Raw genomic sequence first — 16,740 nt, 5'->3', positions numbered from 1 at the left:
TCGCAAGCTGGCTTTGACCTATGGCCTAGGAACTGTTGCTTATGCCCAGCGTATAAAAGCAGCTTTTGTTTCTGCCTACAGTATATAGGGACACACTGAGGACAGGGTCTATCACTCAATGAGAAAGTGACTATTATATAGGGCTCAACACATTGCAGCACAAAGTGGCAATGTTCCTACCATAGAGGCCTTATGTGTCAATAGTCACCCAAAATACCCAACGCAAAGAACAGAATGCACATACATGATCATTTGAATGTACTTTCCACAAAATGTCTACTGCTGATAAAATTGAAAACTATTTTCTGCTGCCGAATACACTTCATGCTAGCCCAAAATGTTTTTTTTGTGTGTGTGTGTGGACCTCAGACGTACCCTTCCCCCGACGGGTCAGACTGAACTCTATACCCAGATCTAGACAATAGCTGGACAATGGGAGATGCTTGGGGTCGTTCTGCAGTCAGCTGATCAGTGACAAAAACAAAGAAAACCCCTGGCTTCAAAGCTAAACTCTATCATGTACCTTAATGCACAAACACACACGAACAGGATTTTTGTAGGGTTTGTGCCTTTGAGGATTGTCTTGTAATAATTTGTCTTGTAAAATAAGTAGCTTTATGCTTCATAGAATGTATACCTAGTCCAATACCTAGTCCAACAACCTGTCAGTCTACTCATAAAGGAAGGGAAAAATCTGAATTTACTTGTGAGCGTGAGAGGAAAAGAAGTGCCTCTTGGTTTGTTTGAGCCCCTGGTGAGAGTGGTATATTTTATTGAATTCATGAGCCTGGGGTCAGGTTGTCAGGGTTATGGGGGAGGGACAGAGGTGGGGTCTGCCAAAGGTTGAAATAAGATGTAAGGCTGTTTTTTCTAACAGAGAGAGAGAGAGAGAGAGAGAGAGAGAGAGAGAGAGAGAGAGAGAGAGAGAGAGGCATTGCACCTCTGCCTGACCTACTGGCCCATTCAAAGGACTTTCAACGCAGGGGGACCCAAGACACTTAAGCCAATGTTATAAGGGGGAGAGCAACTGGTCTATACTACACTACTCTTCGGTAGATTTCAGAGGAAAAGGACTGTAGCCTCTGTTGGGTAAGTGGGAGACAGATTCATTCAACAACTGATTACAGGGTCACATATTTGTAGCACATATTTGTCTGCATTCTTATTATTTTTTTAACTCTATTTCTTTCTCTGAATGTATTACTTATCAAATTATTATAAAAAATGATGTACTCTACTGCTTGAATCAGTTACCCCAGCATGGTTAACAGCTGTATTTCAGACACAGTGAGTGTTATCTGCTATGACAGGAGGCACATCACGTTAATGCCTTTTTAACAATACCACACACAGGCCTCAATGTGTAAAGTAATTTTAATTAGATAATATGACAATTTCCTCTAACAAGTGTTTTCAGCTTTTTCATATCTGTTTAATGTATGTGTGTGTGTGTGTGTGTGTGTGTGTTTTGTGTCAGAGTTAGTGAGTGTCCATTCTCCCCAATTAAGGTGTCACCAACCTCCTGTGGCACACATCTGTGTCAATAGCTGTCTAGCTGTGGGTGGCATACTATAGCACTGATTGCATTTTGCTAAATGAAAGCAGCAATAGCGTAGTCCCTCTCTACTGTAGTGACTTCACTACTACTGTAGGTTAACTCCAGGTGTGTTAGTAGCAACTCCAAACTTTCGCCCCAATTACTGCTCACTCTACAGGGCTTAGAGAGGAGCAAAGAGCAAGGCTTTCAACCATGGACGGTCAGTGCAGACAGATACACATGGCACTGATGTAAAGCAAGCCCTGTTTAAGATACCTTAAGGTATCTCAGATCACTTAAAATGGTCTGGTCTTCTGTGTTCCCTATAAATCAAATCAAATCCTGAAATGACATCTGTGAAGAAGCAAACAGAGAGTGAGAAAGAGAGACAGAATTTCCTGCTTTAGGTTTTGATATGCTTGGTCAGCACCCATGGGAGACGTTTCCCAATCTACGTTTTTTTGAATCCACCAGGTGAGTCAGCACAGAGTCAGTGGTTCCAACTCGTTCAGGAACAGCAGCTATGTCCACAGCAAACTCAAAGGCAGCTGACATCCTATTTTCTAGGGGTTGAACCGTGGATGAAAGGATGTCGTTACACAGCTGTACGCTTTATTGCTGAAGCTTTATTGCAGTTTCCTGAAAAGTTGGAACGGGTAGCTATGATCACATAGCTTTTCAGTTCCCTCCCAGAAAATTATCAGTAAGGCCTACAATATTGTGATTGAATTATAACACACACACAGACTAACAAGCCATCTACCGCCAATAATGTTTATATGCTCGTTTAGAGTGGACATCCACACTACTGTAATGTGATGCTGGTATTATTAGGCCAGCTAGTAGTCGTTGTACAGTAGTTCAGCTCAAGCAGTGCCAGTAATATCCCTTCCTCAGCGAAATTGGAAGACTAAACCACTATTGAAATTTAAGGGGTGTAATCGGAAACAAATATCAAACCAAAAAAGCCACAGAAAGACATTAGTATTGCTTTAACATACACATTTCACCCCCCATTCATTAGACCACTGACATATATGTTTTATTGGTCAGTAAGACAAAGTAGCCTAAACATTGACGTCAATTTCGAAACGTATCGCCCATTTCCCGTAGAATAGAACGAGCAGTGCTGAACTCGTAGCACCTCGGAATACTTTATCTACTTGGAAGTTGGAACTGGGCTCAATGCCGAACATTTAGTGACGTAGGCCACATAGGATTTTGCACGAAATATAATATGTTGTCAGCAAGAAAACTGCTGGAACATTTCCATCAGAATGATATGTTTACCAGGAACTCGGCAGAGTCGTCTATCTCGTTTTTTGTTTGAAACCACACGAGTGGAATAAACCGGTGTCCTGGGACCTGAGAGAGTCGAGTGCTACAGGTCAGAATCACTTGGTCAACTAAGTATGGCTACATTTCGAGCGAGTAGTGTGATATTATTGCCCAGTTCGTAAACTGTATCATACACTAACGTTCTATTGTGTTTGGCTACAATGTAGTAAGTAATACGTAAACGCAGGACTGTGAAACTAGCTCTTGCTAACTTTTGTCGGCGTTTACCGCTACAACGTGTGCTCGAATGCGTTTGTGGTAAATGTCGTATTCATATAACGTTAACGTTAATTACTTACTTCACAAGCGTATTCGTTTAATTTAATGATAATCATTCAGACAAATAACATTGTGGTTAACTGGCGAGCTGGTTTGGTTTTACATTGGAGTGTATTGTTCTATTCGGATCGTGTCAAAGGCAGCAGAAATTGACACCAACAACTTGAATTGCATTCAGTTCTACGTCCGGCAGAAATGAGCGTTTGGATCATAAAAGTTTCCTCTCGCGACCTCTAGGCCTACAAGCCAGTGTTGAATACAATTATATTTTTGACTTTACCGGTTTTCCATGTGGCTGGGTTTTTTCAGGTAGGAATGTGAGACAATATAGCTATATTAAAGTATAATTACCAACTTTTCAAAGCGTTTGTAGTGCATTCAGAGTTCTATCACCGGAATCATGCTCACAAGACAAAAAAAAAGCATGCCTTCATGCCAATAAAATGGTTATGTGCATGCTTCATGTGATAGAAATCTGAGCACACTAAAAGCACTTAAACGTTTATTTAATTATACTTTCCTGTGTGTATATATTGTCTTTACATTCCTACCTGCAAAAGGGCCAACCGCACTGGACAACCGGTATGGTAAGTTAAAATATCATTTTATCAACCATTTTGGCTTGTAGGAGGCAATTTTCCAAACAAATGTACGGAATTAATCTGACTGTGAACCAAATGTATCAGTCTGATTGCCAGGCAAGGTCAAATGCAGTCATCAGTATTTGTCGACATGGACAGAAATAAGATGTATAATATCCCCATATATTGTCAGTCAGTTTTGTGTCTGTCTCTTTGCCTATGTGTTTATTTGAGTCATTTTACTGTAGACCTACTAGGGCTGTCCCCCCCCCAAAATAAAAAATATTGTTGGACTGAAAGTCGTCTATAATTAAATATTTTGAACGTGTATTTTTCCATATAGACACAACCTATGTGTTTCAATAAAATAAATTATATGCATTGAGCTTGTCTGATGCTTTAAGATTACCATTTGATGAATAAGACCAATTCCTTAAGAGGGTGCCAGAGATCCAGATAACCTAAATAAAAAACTTAACCTGACCCAACCTCCTCCTGGCTTTTGCAGACTGCCATTACTCTCCTGAAGTTGCTGGTGATAGGCTACATGAGGAGGCTGCAACCTTTTCGTGAAACAGTTTAATTTAATTTGTAATAACATCTCCATATCTCAAAATCATTGTAATGTGGTTCATCAAAATTCTATCTAAATGAAAATGATACTAACCTAAAAAGTTACTTCCATTGCCAACTATGCAAAAATAGCCTAAATAAAGCCAACAAATAAAAACATTGCAGCCTGCAGGTAGAAAATATATATATCCTAAAAATAAATATCCTATACATACATTGGCTACACATGGCCTACACATGGCCTGTCTGCAGCATACCTGAAACATTGTATTAACTTGGGTCAGGCACCAAACTTGTGCTAGCAAACTTGAAACATTGTATAAAATATTCTGGGCCCTCAGTTTCCAGCGGCAGTGAGCTCGTGCCAGACAAAGCTGTAGGCTATTTTCACAAGGGATAAGAATCAGTGCTTGACTTGGGCAGGAGCTAACCGGAGCTGAGTACCGGCACTGCAAATTTTCTCCTGCTTGAGCTCCTGTTCCTCTTATTAGCTCAAAAGTATTGTAGAGCTCATACATCTAAATATAAACAGTACCAGTACCCAAAATGACAACTGGAACCTATTTCAGTCCAAGTCCAGCACTGATGAGAAGTAATCAGGTAGACCTATTTTTATGATGTTTCCATTGGATCAGAGCATTACATTTATCCCTTTCACGGTTAGAACCAAAAATGTCAAATTTGGACTCATCAGATTAAAGGACAGATTTCCATTGGTCTAATGTCCATTGCTCGTGTCTCTTGACCCAAGCAAGTCTCTTCTTCTAATTGGTGTCCTTTAGTAGTGGTTTCTATGCAGCAATTTGACCATGAAGGCGTGATTCATGTAGTCTCCTCTGAACAGTTAATGTTGAGATGTCTGAACTTTGAAGCATCTATTTAGGCTGCAATTTCTGAGGTTGGTAACTAATTAACTTGTCCTCTGCAGCAGAGGTAACTCTGGGTCTTCCTTTCCTGTGGCGGTCCTCATGAGAGCCAGTTTCATCATAGTGCTTGGTGGTTTTTGCGACTGCACTTAAAGAAATGTTCAAAGTTCTTGAAATGTTCAGGATTGACTGACCTTCATGTCTTAAAGTAATGATGGACTGTTGTTTCTCTTTGCTTATTTGAGCTGTTCTTGCCATAATATGGACTTGGATCTTTTACCAAATAGGGCTACCTACTGTATACCCCCCCCTACCCTGTCACAACACAACTGATTGGCTCAAATGCATTAAGGAAAAAATTCCACAAATTAACAAGTCACACCTGTTAATTTAAATGCATTCCAGGTGACTACCTCATGAAGCTGGTTGAGAGAATGCCAAGTGCGCAAAAATGTCAAAGGCAAAGGGTTGCTACTTTGAAGAAGGCTTTATACCCTGTCGAAACTCTTTGTTTTGGTTACTACATGTTTCCATATGTGTTATTTCATAGTTTTGATGTCTTCACTATTATTCTACAATGTAGAAAGTAGTAAAAATAAAGAAAAACACTTGAATGAGTAGGTGTGTCCAGACCTTTGACTGGTACTGTGTGTATATATATATATTTGTTACTGCTTGACTAAAACAATCTTGGTCGACCAACAGCCTAAAGACTAATTGGGGTCAGCCCTAAGGCTTACATTACCTTTAATCAATCAATGTTAGTAGAGTACCAAAATGTAATTTTAAATGTCCCTCTATCTTACATGTTATTATACCCTGTCATGTTGGATGGTAATTTCCAGTATATGTGTGCCAATCAGTGTGTGAAAGAAAATGTTGATTTGCTGTCGATAACACACCCACTCTTGCTCAAGGGTAATTATTACACAACACAGTGAGAAATTGTTTTTGTGAGGGCACCTAAGAGACAGTATACAGTAACTAAACATACCCTTTCATTCAGCAATAGCTTACTTTGGATCAAGGCCAAATTGATATAGTCTATGCAGAGAAACTAACTGGAGAGACTGATTCTGTTGGCTGTGTTTTTAAAGATCTGCATTGTCATTGTCTCTCTTCCAGGGCAGAGAAGGTGGTCATGGGGTTAGCGCTTCACACTCTCCTGGCCCTGACTGGCCAGCTTCCCTGGCTGCTGCTCCTGGCTCTGCTCGTTCCCAGGAATGTCCTCCGAGCTGAAGAGCTGAAGCCCACTAGATGGCCCCTGTTCTCCCAGAAGCCTTTGCTCCTCGCCTGGAATGCCCCAACGGAGGACTGTGGCCCCCGGCACGGTGTGCATTTCCCCTTGGAGCAGTTCCAGATCGTAGCTTCGCCCAACGAGGGCTTCGTCAGACAGAACCTCACCATCTTCTATAAGGACCGGTTAGGGCTGTACCCGTATTACGAGCGTGACGGCACCGCGGTGAACGGTGGAATCCCTCAGGCCGCCAGTCTCACGCAGCACCAGGAGAAGATGCCCGAAGGTGTGCACAAATACATACGCGAACCAAACGCCAAAGGCCTCGCCGTAATTGATTGGGAGGAGTGGCGTCCGCTGTGGATCCGCAACTGGGACGTCAAGAACGTGTACCGGGACCAATCCCGGAAACTAGTGGCCAAGAAAAACCCGGATTGGCCCCCGGAGCGGGTGGGGAAAGTGGCTCAACAGGAGTTTGAGCTGTCGGCCCGAAAGTTCATGCTGGAGACCCTCAGGCTGGCCAAGAGCCTGCGGCCTAACCAACTGTGGGGGTTCTACCTGTTTCCAGACTGCTACAACCACGACTACCGGAGCGGCCTGAAGAACTACACAGGCCGCTGCCCTGATGTGGATGTGGCCCGTAATGACCAGCTCACCTGGCTGTGGACTGAGAGCACGGCTCTGTTCCCTTCCGTCTACATGGGCACGGTGCTGCGCTCCACCACGTTCGGGCGCCAGTTTGTCCGGAACCGGGTGAAGGAGGGGATGCGGCTGGCTTCGGTGGGCGACGGGGTTGCACGGCCCGTTTTCGTCTACACCCGGCCTACGTATGCCAATGAGCTGACTCCGCTGACTGAGGTGAGGGCCGACGTCGTCTAATTCTGTACCTATAGATATTAGGCTACTCACCACAACAGTAGCTTGTGCTGTGCAGAAACCTGATATCACTGTTATTGTTATTCCAGTAAGAAGTCAGCCAGGCGCACAGTAGCTTTTGACATTCTCAGCGGACTGTTACTATAGCTGCTTTTCTCAGTTTATTCTTCTGTGGGTTTTATGGCGGACTACAACCCAAAAAGGTATATTGCCGCAACCAACTGGACAGGTTGAAAACAAAAACGAGGTACAAAGCAAATCCATATGTGATAGTTTCCCTAACTTAATCCACCCCCCAAAAAATAGTACATTGACATAAACAAAACTCCCACTTCTTCCTTCTTTCAAATCTCCATATCTTCCTTCTCGGGTTCTAGGGCCTGAGAGGGTGGTACGGCTTGTGCCACTATTCCATGGAACTCCACCGCATCCACAATATCTATCTTCCTGGACCTTCTCTCCACCTTGGCAGTGCCATTAATACCATAGCTATAAAGGCCACAAAATCCACCTTCTTAACCTTTAAAATATCTGGGTCCTGTTGGTGAAAGACAACCCCTGCAGCCTGCATTGAAGGCCCATCCACCACCATGGACTCTTCAGGAGCACCATTCAAACCCTCAACCATTAACAGCTGCTGCATATGAAATGCTCTGGACAGCCCTGCATTTGGACATCTCATTCTCTTTTACCCTTGTCAGGCAATCGAAATATGTAGCTTCATGGTTCCCACCACAATTGCAACATGTCACATTTTCCTCACTTTTAAAAAGCACGATATGATCTTTTCCACAACTTGGACATTTCGGGCTTCTCCCTTCTGCAAAAACTTGAAACATGTCCAAAAGCTTTACAATGATCACACTGCATTGGTCTTGGGATAAATGCTCTGACTGACTGTAGTTTGTATATCCCAACTGCAGGGAGAAACTCCATATAATGTAACTGCCATATAGACTGTTAATTTTTTTACCATTCACCACACGATTCATCCGACGTGCATCAAGCACTCCAGGAATATAACCCCACGAGACGCCAGCTATAGCCCCCTTAAGGGGTGCCCTGTTCCGAAGGGACACTTCCAACTTATCAAATCGGGTGAGGCGCAACAAACGTTCCTTTCTGATCCGCAGAAGCACAAAAAATCGAAACAAGCCTGCCTCTCGTGAACCTCACAGCCTTCACTTTACCCATCACTCTCTCCACCAGTTTGGATAGCTCAAATGGTTTCTTCAAGATTGGTACTCTGCTCAACTGCTCCTCATTAACAAACCGTGCTCCTACAAGATACGAAGGGACATTCTCATCAATGTACAACACTTTGCTCCGTTTTCCATTCTTTTGGACAATACTCCAATTCTCCTTGATTTTACCGCCGTTGGATTCAGAATCCACTTCATCGTCCACTTCCGCCATCTTTTTCCAGCCTGTTCGAGTCCGCTTTCTTCGGCAATAAAAATATGCACTCAAAAGCCACCCTTAGCATCTCTGGTCTTCTGCACCCCAATGCATTTTCTTAGTTTAGTGAGTGTGTGTGTGTGTGACTGCATGGCTGCGTTTACACAATTCTGATATTTTTTTCACTAATTGGTCTTGACCAATCAGATCAGCTCCGAAAAAGATTGGATGTGGAAAGATCAGATGTGATTGGTCAAAAGACCAATTAGTGAAAAAAATATCAGAATTGTATAAACGCAGCCATGCAGTCTTTTCTCTGTATATATCAATGATGTTGCTCTTGCTGCGGGCGATTCCCTGATCCACCTCTACGCAGACGACACCATTCTGTATACTTCTCGCCCTTCCTTGGACACTGTGCTATCTAACCTCCAAACGAGCTTCAATGCCATACAACTCTCCTTCCGTGGCCTCCAACTGCTCTTAAACGCTAGTAAAACCAAATGCATGCTTTTCAACTGTTCGCTGCCTGCACCCACACGCCCGACTAGCATCACCACCCTAGATGGTTCCGACCTAGAATATGTGGACCTAGGTGTCTGGCTAGACTGTAAACTCTCCTTCCAGACTCATATCAAACATCTCCAATCCAAAATCAAATCTAGAGCCGGCTTTCTATTTCGCAACAAAGCCTCCTTCACTCACGCCGCAAAACTTACCCTAGTAAAACTGACTATCCTACCGATCCTCGACTTCGGCGATCTCATCTACAAAATAGCTTCCAATACTCTACTCAGCAAACTGGATGCAGTTTATCACAGTGCCATCCGTTTTGTTACTAAAGCACCTTATACCACCCACCACTGCGACCTGTATGCTCTAGTCGGCTGGCCCTCGCTACATGTTCGTCGCCAGACCCACTGGCTCCAGGTCATCTACAAGTCTATGCTAGGTAAAGCTCCGCCTTATCTCAGTTCACTGGTCACAATGGCAACACCCACCCGTAGCACGCGCTCCAGCAGGTGTATCTCACTGATCATCCCTAAAGCCAAAACCTCATTTGGCCACCTTTCCTTCCAGTTCTCTGCTGCCTGCGACTGGAACGAATTGCAAAAACTAATTGCAAAAATACTTTTATCTCCCTCACCAACTTTAAACATCTGCTATCTGAGCTGCTAACCGATCGCTGCAGCTGTACATAGTCCATCGGTATATAGCCCACCCAATTTACCTACCTCATCCCCATACTGTTTTTATTTTATTTACTTTTCTGCTCTTTTGCACACCAGTATCTCTACCTGCACATGTTCATCTGATCATTTATCACTCCAGTGTTAATCTGCAAAATTGTAATTATTCACTCCCATGGCCTATTTATTGCCTACCTCCTCATGCCTTTTGCACACAATGTATATAGATAATTTTTTTTCTACTATGTTATTGACTTGTTTATTGTTTACTCCATGTGTAACTCTGTGTTGTCTGTTCACACTGCTATGCTTTATCTTGGCCAGGTCGCAGTTGCAAATGAGAACTTGTTCTCAACTAGCCTACCTGGTTAAATAAAGGTGAAATAAAAAATAAAATAAGAGGTGTGGGGGAGGGGGGAGATCAGAATAGGGCTGCCTGTGTAGATGCAGCCAATCACGTTTCCACAAGAGCATCAGTGTGCGGTCTTTCTGAGCGATGTGGATAATCAGACTGGTTCCTTCTGGTCTTGCAAAGCACTGTGTTACTCTTGACAGGGCCTAAAAATCTAACGATCCATCATCAAAATGCTCTCCGGTTTTTAAACAGGGTTGATGAGAGGAGCCTCCCTGTGAGATGTCAAGACCACATACAGTGTTAAAGGCTTTATACCCTGTCGAAACGTTGATTATAAAATGACTGCATCTGCACTCCTAGAATGTGCCGCTCTACTTTTTTCTCTTTATTTATTTATTTTTTTTAAAGCCCATGGCTTACATAATATGTCAGGTGCTAAATCTAGAACTCACACACTCGTGTCCAGCAACAGAGTCGCCTGTGTTTCCCCAGAAACCTACATATGTCTGTCTGTCTGCGGTTTCTACACTAAATGTCAGTACCCATCGCCAACTTTCCAATAACACACACGTGCAGATAGCGGGTGTGCGTGCACATAGCGGCGCACAAAATACTGTCTCAAGTAACTGATTCTTACCCAAACTAGAGTCACAAATTAATTGATAGGCTTCTAGACTTTTATAGTTGTTAGCTGTTATACTGTACACGTGAACATAACTGAAAAATGACTGGTAGCAGGATTATACACAGTGTACAAAACATTAATAACACCTTCCTAATATTGAGTTGCATCCTATTTTGCCCTCAGAACAGCCTCAATTCGTCAGGCATGGACTCTACAAGGTGTCGAAAGCGTTCCACAGGGATGCTGGCCCATGTTGACTTCAACGCTTCCCACAGTTGTGTCAAGTTGGCTGGATGTCCTTGGAGTAGTGGACCATTCTTGATACACACAGGAAGCTGTTGAGCGTGAAAAACCCAGCAGCGTTGCAGTTCATGACACACTCAAACCGTTGCGCCATGCACCTACTACAATACCCCGTTCAAAGATCTTTTGTCTTGCCCATTCACCCTCTGAATGGCACACATACACAGTCCATGTCTCAATTGTCTCAAGGCTTAAAAATCCTTCTTCAACTACACTGATTTGAAGTGGATTTAACAAGTGACATAAGGGATCATAGCTTTCACCTGGTCAGTCTGTCATGCTCCCAATGTTTTGTACACTGTGTATATATTTTATATACATGTAAACAGGAGTAATAGTGACCAGTAGCAGGATACATAGATACTAATGGCAATCGATGAACAACAGCGTAGTGGTAGTAATAAATCAAATCAATAATCATTTTTGCAGCAGCAGCGTAGGTATGAGGGGGAGCAGTAGTTGTTAGCCATTCAACAGTGTTATGGCCAGGAGATGGAAGCTGTTTAGGAGTCTGTTGGTCTGAGCCTTGATGCACCGGTACTGCCTGCCGGGCTATGGAGAACAGTTCATGTCTCAGGTGGCTGGAGTCTTTTGGCAATTTTTGTGTCTGGTGGTGATGTTGGTACTAGTGTGTATCTGACTGGATGAATGGGGTGCTGTCAGGCAGCCGGGGCGTCAGTGTTTACTTTCCCACTGGACCACTCTTCACACAGACACACTGGATGGGAGACGGACCGAGATGTTTTTTTGCGTGTCGGAATATTCTGAATGAATGAGGCGTCATGGTTAGCCTACAGACCTGTCGACTCCATGCTTAATTTCTTCGTTAGAGTGTGTCTGAACTGACGACTCCATGATATAATTGCCCTAGATCTCTCCATGTTGAACGAGTGTGTTGGCGCGAAAGAATGTGTGTGGGAGAGTGACGCATCTGGTGTCTGTGTTTTTAAATCAGGGTGTCTTGAGAATAGATTGGATGATTTCAGAATGTCGAGTATAATGGGAATGCGTCTCATATGGCACCCTATTCCTTAGTGCGCTACAATTGACCAGAGCTCTTTTTTATTTAACTAGGCAAGTCCGTTAAGAACAAATACTTATTTACAATGACTGCCTTGTTCAGGGGCAGAACGACAGATATTTACCTTGTCAGCTCGGGGATTCGCTCCAGCAACCTTTCGGTTACCGGCCCAACTCTCTAACCACTAGGTTACCTGCCGACCAGCTCTATGGGTCAAAAGTAGTGCACTTTGAAGGGAACAGGAGTGCCATTTGGGACGCAGACGTGAACTGTAAAGGGCGTGGTTGAGCTCAGCTGGTCAGTGTTAACTAAATGATGACATGTTCCTGTTCATAGAGGGCAGGGTGTGTTTCAGATTGATTACGTTCAACGTCATAGTGGTCAGCCACTGACTGAACTACAAATCACCTTACGTTATGAATGACCTCTCATTTATGATTTGTAGATCTGTCAGTCTGTGGTCGCTGGCTGCAATGTAGTCGATCTCAAACGTGGCCAGTGTGTTCATAATGTGCTGCCGGACTGAGTGTGTGTGTGTTTCTGCAGACAGACCTGGTGTCCACCATTGGGGAGAGTGTAGCCCTGGGAGCAGCTGGGGTCATCGTCTGGGGAGATCATACCTACGCCAGCAGCAAAGTGAGTGTTCTCCTTCAAGAGCTATTTTGATCACGAATAGATTATCCATAGTCTGATGACAAACTAAACTGGTGTTCGCCTCTGTAACGTACCTACAGCAGCAGCAATGTGAGTGTTCTCCCTGAAAATTCCCTATTCCTTATAAAGTGACTCAAACTATTCATGATCTATGAATGACACCATTTGGTGTGCTTCCCAAATGACACCCTATTTCCTACATAGTGCACTACTTTTTGACCAACACCCTGTAGGGAAATAAGGTTCCATTTGGGACACACCCCTATTTGACAATTCATAGATTATGCATGATGATTTTGAGTCATCAGTCTGGGGTGTATTCATTAGTCGCAGGAACCAAACTGAAACCAACAGCGAAAACAGAACGAAACTGGGAGGGACCAACATGTATTTTTTTCAATAGAGTCAGGTTTTTGTTACAACACGTTTTCTGTTCGGAGTCAACGATTTCCATTTTAAAACGTTTTGCAACAGACAACGGAATCTGACTAATGAATAACACCCCTGGTGTTCCCCTCTGGAACAACTATATCCTGTCCGTCTATCCACAATTTAAATGTTAACATGTGTTTGTCCATTCTGAGTCTGCACCCGTGTTTCACTCTCTCGCTCTCCTCCCTCAGGCCAGCTGCTCCAGTCTGAATGACTACCTACGCGGTCCGCTTGGACGGTACCTGCTTAACGTCTCTACGGCAGCAGAATTGTGCAGCCAGCAGCTGTGCACCTCCCATGGCCGCTGCCTCCGCACGCTCTCAGACACTGACGCCTACCTGCACCTCAACCCCCTCACCCACAGCATCAGCGTCCAGGGGGGCAGGCTGAAGGTGACAGGTCAGCTAGATCAGGGGGAGCTGGCTAGGTACAGGCAACACTTCCAGTGCCAGTGCTACAGCGGGTACAAGGGCGAGGGCTGTGCCCAGAGAGAGCTGGGGAAGAGTGCTGCCGCCCCTGTCTGGGGAGTCTGGTCTGTGCTGACCCTGTTGCTCCCTCTGGGGCTTCTCACTCTGCTCCACTGAGGGAGGCGAGCAGGAGCTGACTATGTGCAATATGGGGGGAAACAACCACGCCTTGGTCCTGGCCTCTGCTGGGCCTCGGGGATTCCTGGTAGGGGATGGGCTCTAGCTGCTCTGTGGGACTGATCCATATGGAGAAGAGGACATGGGAGTGTCATCTGTCAACAGGGTGATGGAGGGGACTGAAGATGCTCCTCAGTATCCTTCAGTTACCCACGCAAGCTAAAGGGACAGCATGTGAAGTGGGAAAACAATAGGCCTTCTATTTTTGACTTGATGTTTTTATTGTGAGTGCTGTGAGGTAGAAAGGAAGGTCTATGCTGGACTGGTCTATCCCTCCCTTCACCAGAGCTGGAAGACATCTAGAGCTAGCAGCCAGAACTAGAACTAAGATGTCTGTAATGTGTATGAATGGTGACCTCAGCTGTATATTGAGTGTGTCTGTGTGAAGTGTTTCATTTAGAGGTTGTAAGGTTACTACGGGTGGCAGGTATCCTAAAGGTTTCTAGATCGACTCCCCGAACTAGGTAAAGGTAAAAGGTTCAAATCCGTCGTTCTGCCCCTGAACAAGGCAGTTAACCAACTGTTCCTAGGCTGTCATTGAAAATAAGAATTTGTTCTTAACTGACTTGCCTAGTTAAATAAACAAATTATAAAAACTAGTAAGGTTACGACTAGTGAGACTAGTTTGTTAGAATGTTCCTCTCCCGCCTTATGTGGAACTGAGGGAATTGAGAAACCTCAACAGAAACTAACGCACCACACAACAAGAATGCTACTTTTCGACGGAGACTGTTCCACTGTGAAGCTTTTGTCCAAAGAGACCGGCGCTGTGCTTGGATAGTCCTACCTCTCTCGGCTAGACGGCTATACCTTCACCCAGCTCTGATCTAGCAGAACTGCAGATAGGACAAGTAAAAACGCAATCTTTAAAAAAAAGTGTATCTTTTTGTAACAATCTCTTTTTCTACGGCCTTATTTTTTTTAAGTCTAATGTTGTGGTGGAAAATAACTGGAATATTTGAAACTGACTGTTGAATATTCATGAGCTTCAGTGAGGCTTAGCATTGTGGCAAAGAATTCCTTTAATCTATATAGCTGTCTTTCTGTGTCACGCGCACTGCTTTTGCAACATTTTAATCACATTAGCAAGAAAGACTCATCTAATCATTTTCAATTCATATTTTTAGCCAACCTGTTCTTTGACATTTGTGAACAGACATCGGCACAGATGACACGGTATGCCAGTGTGAAGTGCCTTTTTTGAAAAGTGTGTTTGGCCTAACATGTTTGTCATCCTTATTCTGGTGCCTCTACCATCTATCCTTTGTATATGTTATTTGAGGGTCTGTGAGGATTGCAAACCAAAACTGAAAGCACTGTTTTGCTCATTTTGCCATTTGTTTCTACTCTTCTTCCTTCTGTTGCCTGAAACCAAAATTCCTTCGAAAATGGCTCTGGCCTCTCGTGCATGGTTTTTATCTAGAAGGAATACAGCTTTTGTCAATTTACTTTTTTGTAACAGGTTTAGGATAACTTACACAGCAGGTTAGGAGAATTAGGTGGGTTTGCTGAAATGCACAAAAAAATCTACTTTGACATCAATTTCACAAGCTGTATCCCATCTAGACATGACCCCCTGGGTGCTTTTTCAGGGGACCACAGTCAGACCTCCAGGGGGCTCTGTGTTGGTCATCTTCACTGCTCTTATTTATGTCCCAAACATGCTTCTCCTTTACTGTCACATGTGGATTGGATGTAATTAGTAGTTATTTACATTAAACTTGAAATATAAAAAGGTTCTCAATGAATTTGAATTTATGCTGTTCTGTCATTATTTACATCATGGTGAGTCAGTTTAATCACTTGCCACGTGTTGCAGGTTGAGCTGTTTCAAATGTGTGTCCCCCATGAATGATCAGTATAGAGAACTAAATTTAGTTTTTGTAGGATTTTACCATGTCATCATAAAAACAACTATAACATTGTGATGTTATCACGTGAGGGCCTTTGCCACTTGGTAGCTGTTCCTTGGGCTCCTCCCCTTCTGTGCCTTTTTACCTTTTTTTTCCTCTCGATTTTTTTTTTCTTCTTTCTTCCAAAAAGCAATATTGGGCTGAGAGGACAGAGTGAGCCTTGTTTTATAACTAAAACCAGACTGAGCTTCTGCTTCTTTAGGGACCCCCCCCCCCCCCCCCCCCGTCAAAGTTGATCCAATGTTTTGGCACATGTAATACCATTGATGTGTGTACAATTGGAATATTGAAGGGAATGTGTGGACAAGATGTGAATTCCATGAATCAATAGATTATACTCTGAACAAAACTATAAACGTAACTTGTTGGTCCCATGTTTCATGAGCTGAAAGAAAAAATCCCAGAAATGTTCCATATGCACAAATTTGTTTACATCCCTGTTAGTGAGCATTTCTCCTTTACCAAGATTATCCATCCACCTGACAGGTGTGGCATATCAAGAAGCTGATTAGACAGCATAAACATTACACAGGTGCACCTTGTGCCGGGGACAAAAGGCCACTTTAAAATATGCAGTTGTCACACAACACAATGCCACAGATGTCTCAAGTTGAGGGAGCATGCAGTTGGCATGCTGACTGCAGGAATGTCCACGAGCTGTTGCCAGAGAATTGTACGTTCATGTCTCTACCATAAACTGCCTCCAACATTTTTTTGAATTTGGCAGTAAGTCAAATTCACCAGCTCAGGACCTCCACATCCAACTTCTTCACCTGCGGGATCGTCTGAGGAGTATTTGTCTGTAATAAAGCCCTTTTGTGTGGAAAAGCTGATTCTGATTGGCTGGGCCTAGCTCCCCAGTGGGTGGGTCTGGCTGCGCCCCTGCCCAGTCATGTGAAATCCATAGATTAGTGCATA

General features: G+C 43.6%; 1 protein-coding gene across 2 annotated transcripts; it reads left to right on the top strand.

Moving 5' to 3' along the window:
- Positions 1-881: 881 nt before the first annotated feature.
- Positions 882-15,663, top strand: LOC110494019 (hyaluronidase 2). 2 transcript variants are annotated; one of them, XM_021568684.3, is made up of 4 exons: positions 882-1,089; positions 6,300-7,269; positions 12,726-12,815; positions 13,457-15,663. In XM_021568684.3, exons 2-4 carry the CDS (start codon positions 6,316-6,318, stop codon positions 13,847-13,849), a joined length of 1,437 nt encoding a protein of 478 aa, XP_021424359.1. In that variant the 5' UTR covers positions 882-1,089; positions 6,300-6,315; the 3' UTR covers positions 13,850-15,663. The 2 variants fall into 2 exon arrangements, with proteins under 2 accessions (XP_021424359.1, XP_021424358.1); XM_021568683.3 differs by lacking the exon at positions 882-1,089 and adding an exon at positions 2,629-2,924.
- Positions 15,664-16,740: the final 1,077 nt, after the last annotated feature.

The sequence above is a fragment of the Oncorhynchus mykiss genome, chromosome 17 (genome assembly GCF_057628025.1).
Source record: "Oncorhynchus mykiss isolate SJ-2025 chromosome 17, ASM5762802v1, whole genome shotgun sequence".
NCBI classification, from domain to species: domain Eukaryota; kingdom Metazoa; phylum Chordata; class Actinopteri; order Salmoniformes; family Salmonidae; genus Oncorhynchus; species Oncorhynchus mykiss.
The sequence above is the reverse complement of the archived record's forward strand: the minus strand, read 5'-3'. Positions and strand labels throughout refer to the sequence as shown.

Bases quoted from the DNA above. Each gene is read 5' to 3' on its own strand.
- LOC110494019 (XM_021568684.3), top strand. From the start codon at position 6,316: ATGGGGTTAGCGCTTCACACTCTCCTGGCCCTGACTGGCCAGCTTCCC. The intron at 7,270-12,725 runs GTGAGGGCCGAC...GTGTTTCTGCAG, and splicing joins AGCTGACTCCGCTGACTGAG to ACAGACCTGGTGTCCACCAT. The intron at 12,816-13,456 runs GTGAGTGTTCTC...CTCCTCCCTCAG, and splicing joins ATACCTACGCCAGCAGCAAA to GCCAGCTGCTCCAGTCTGAA.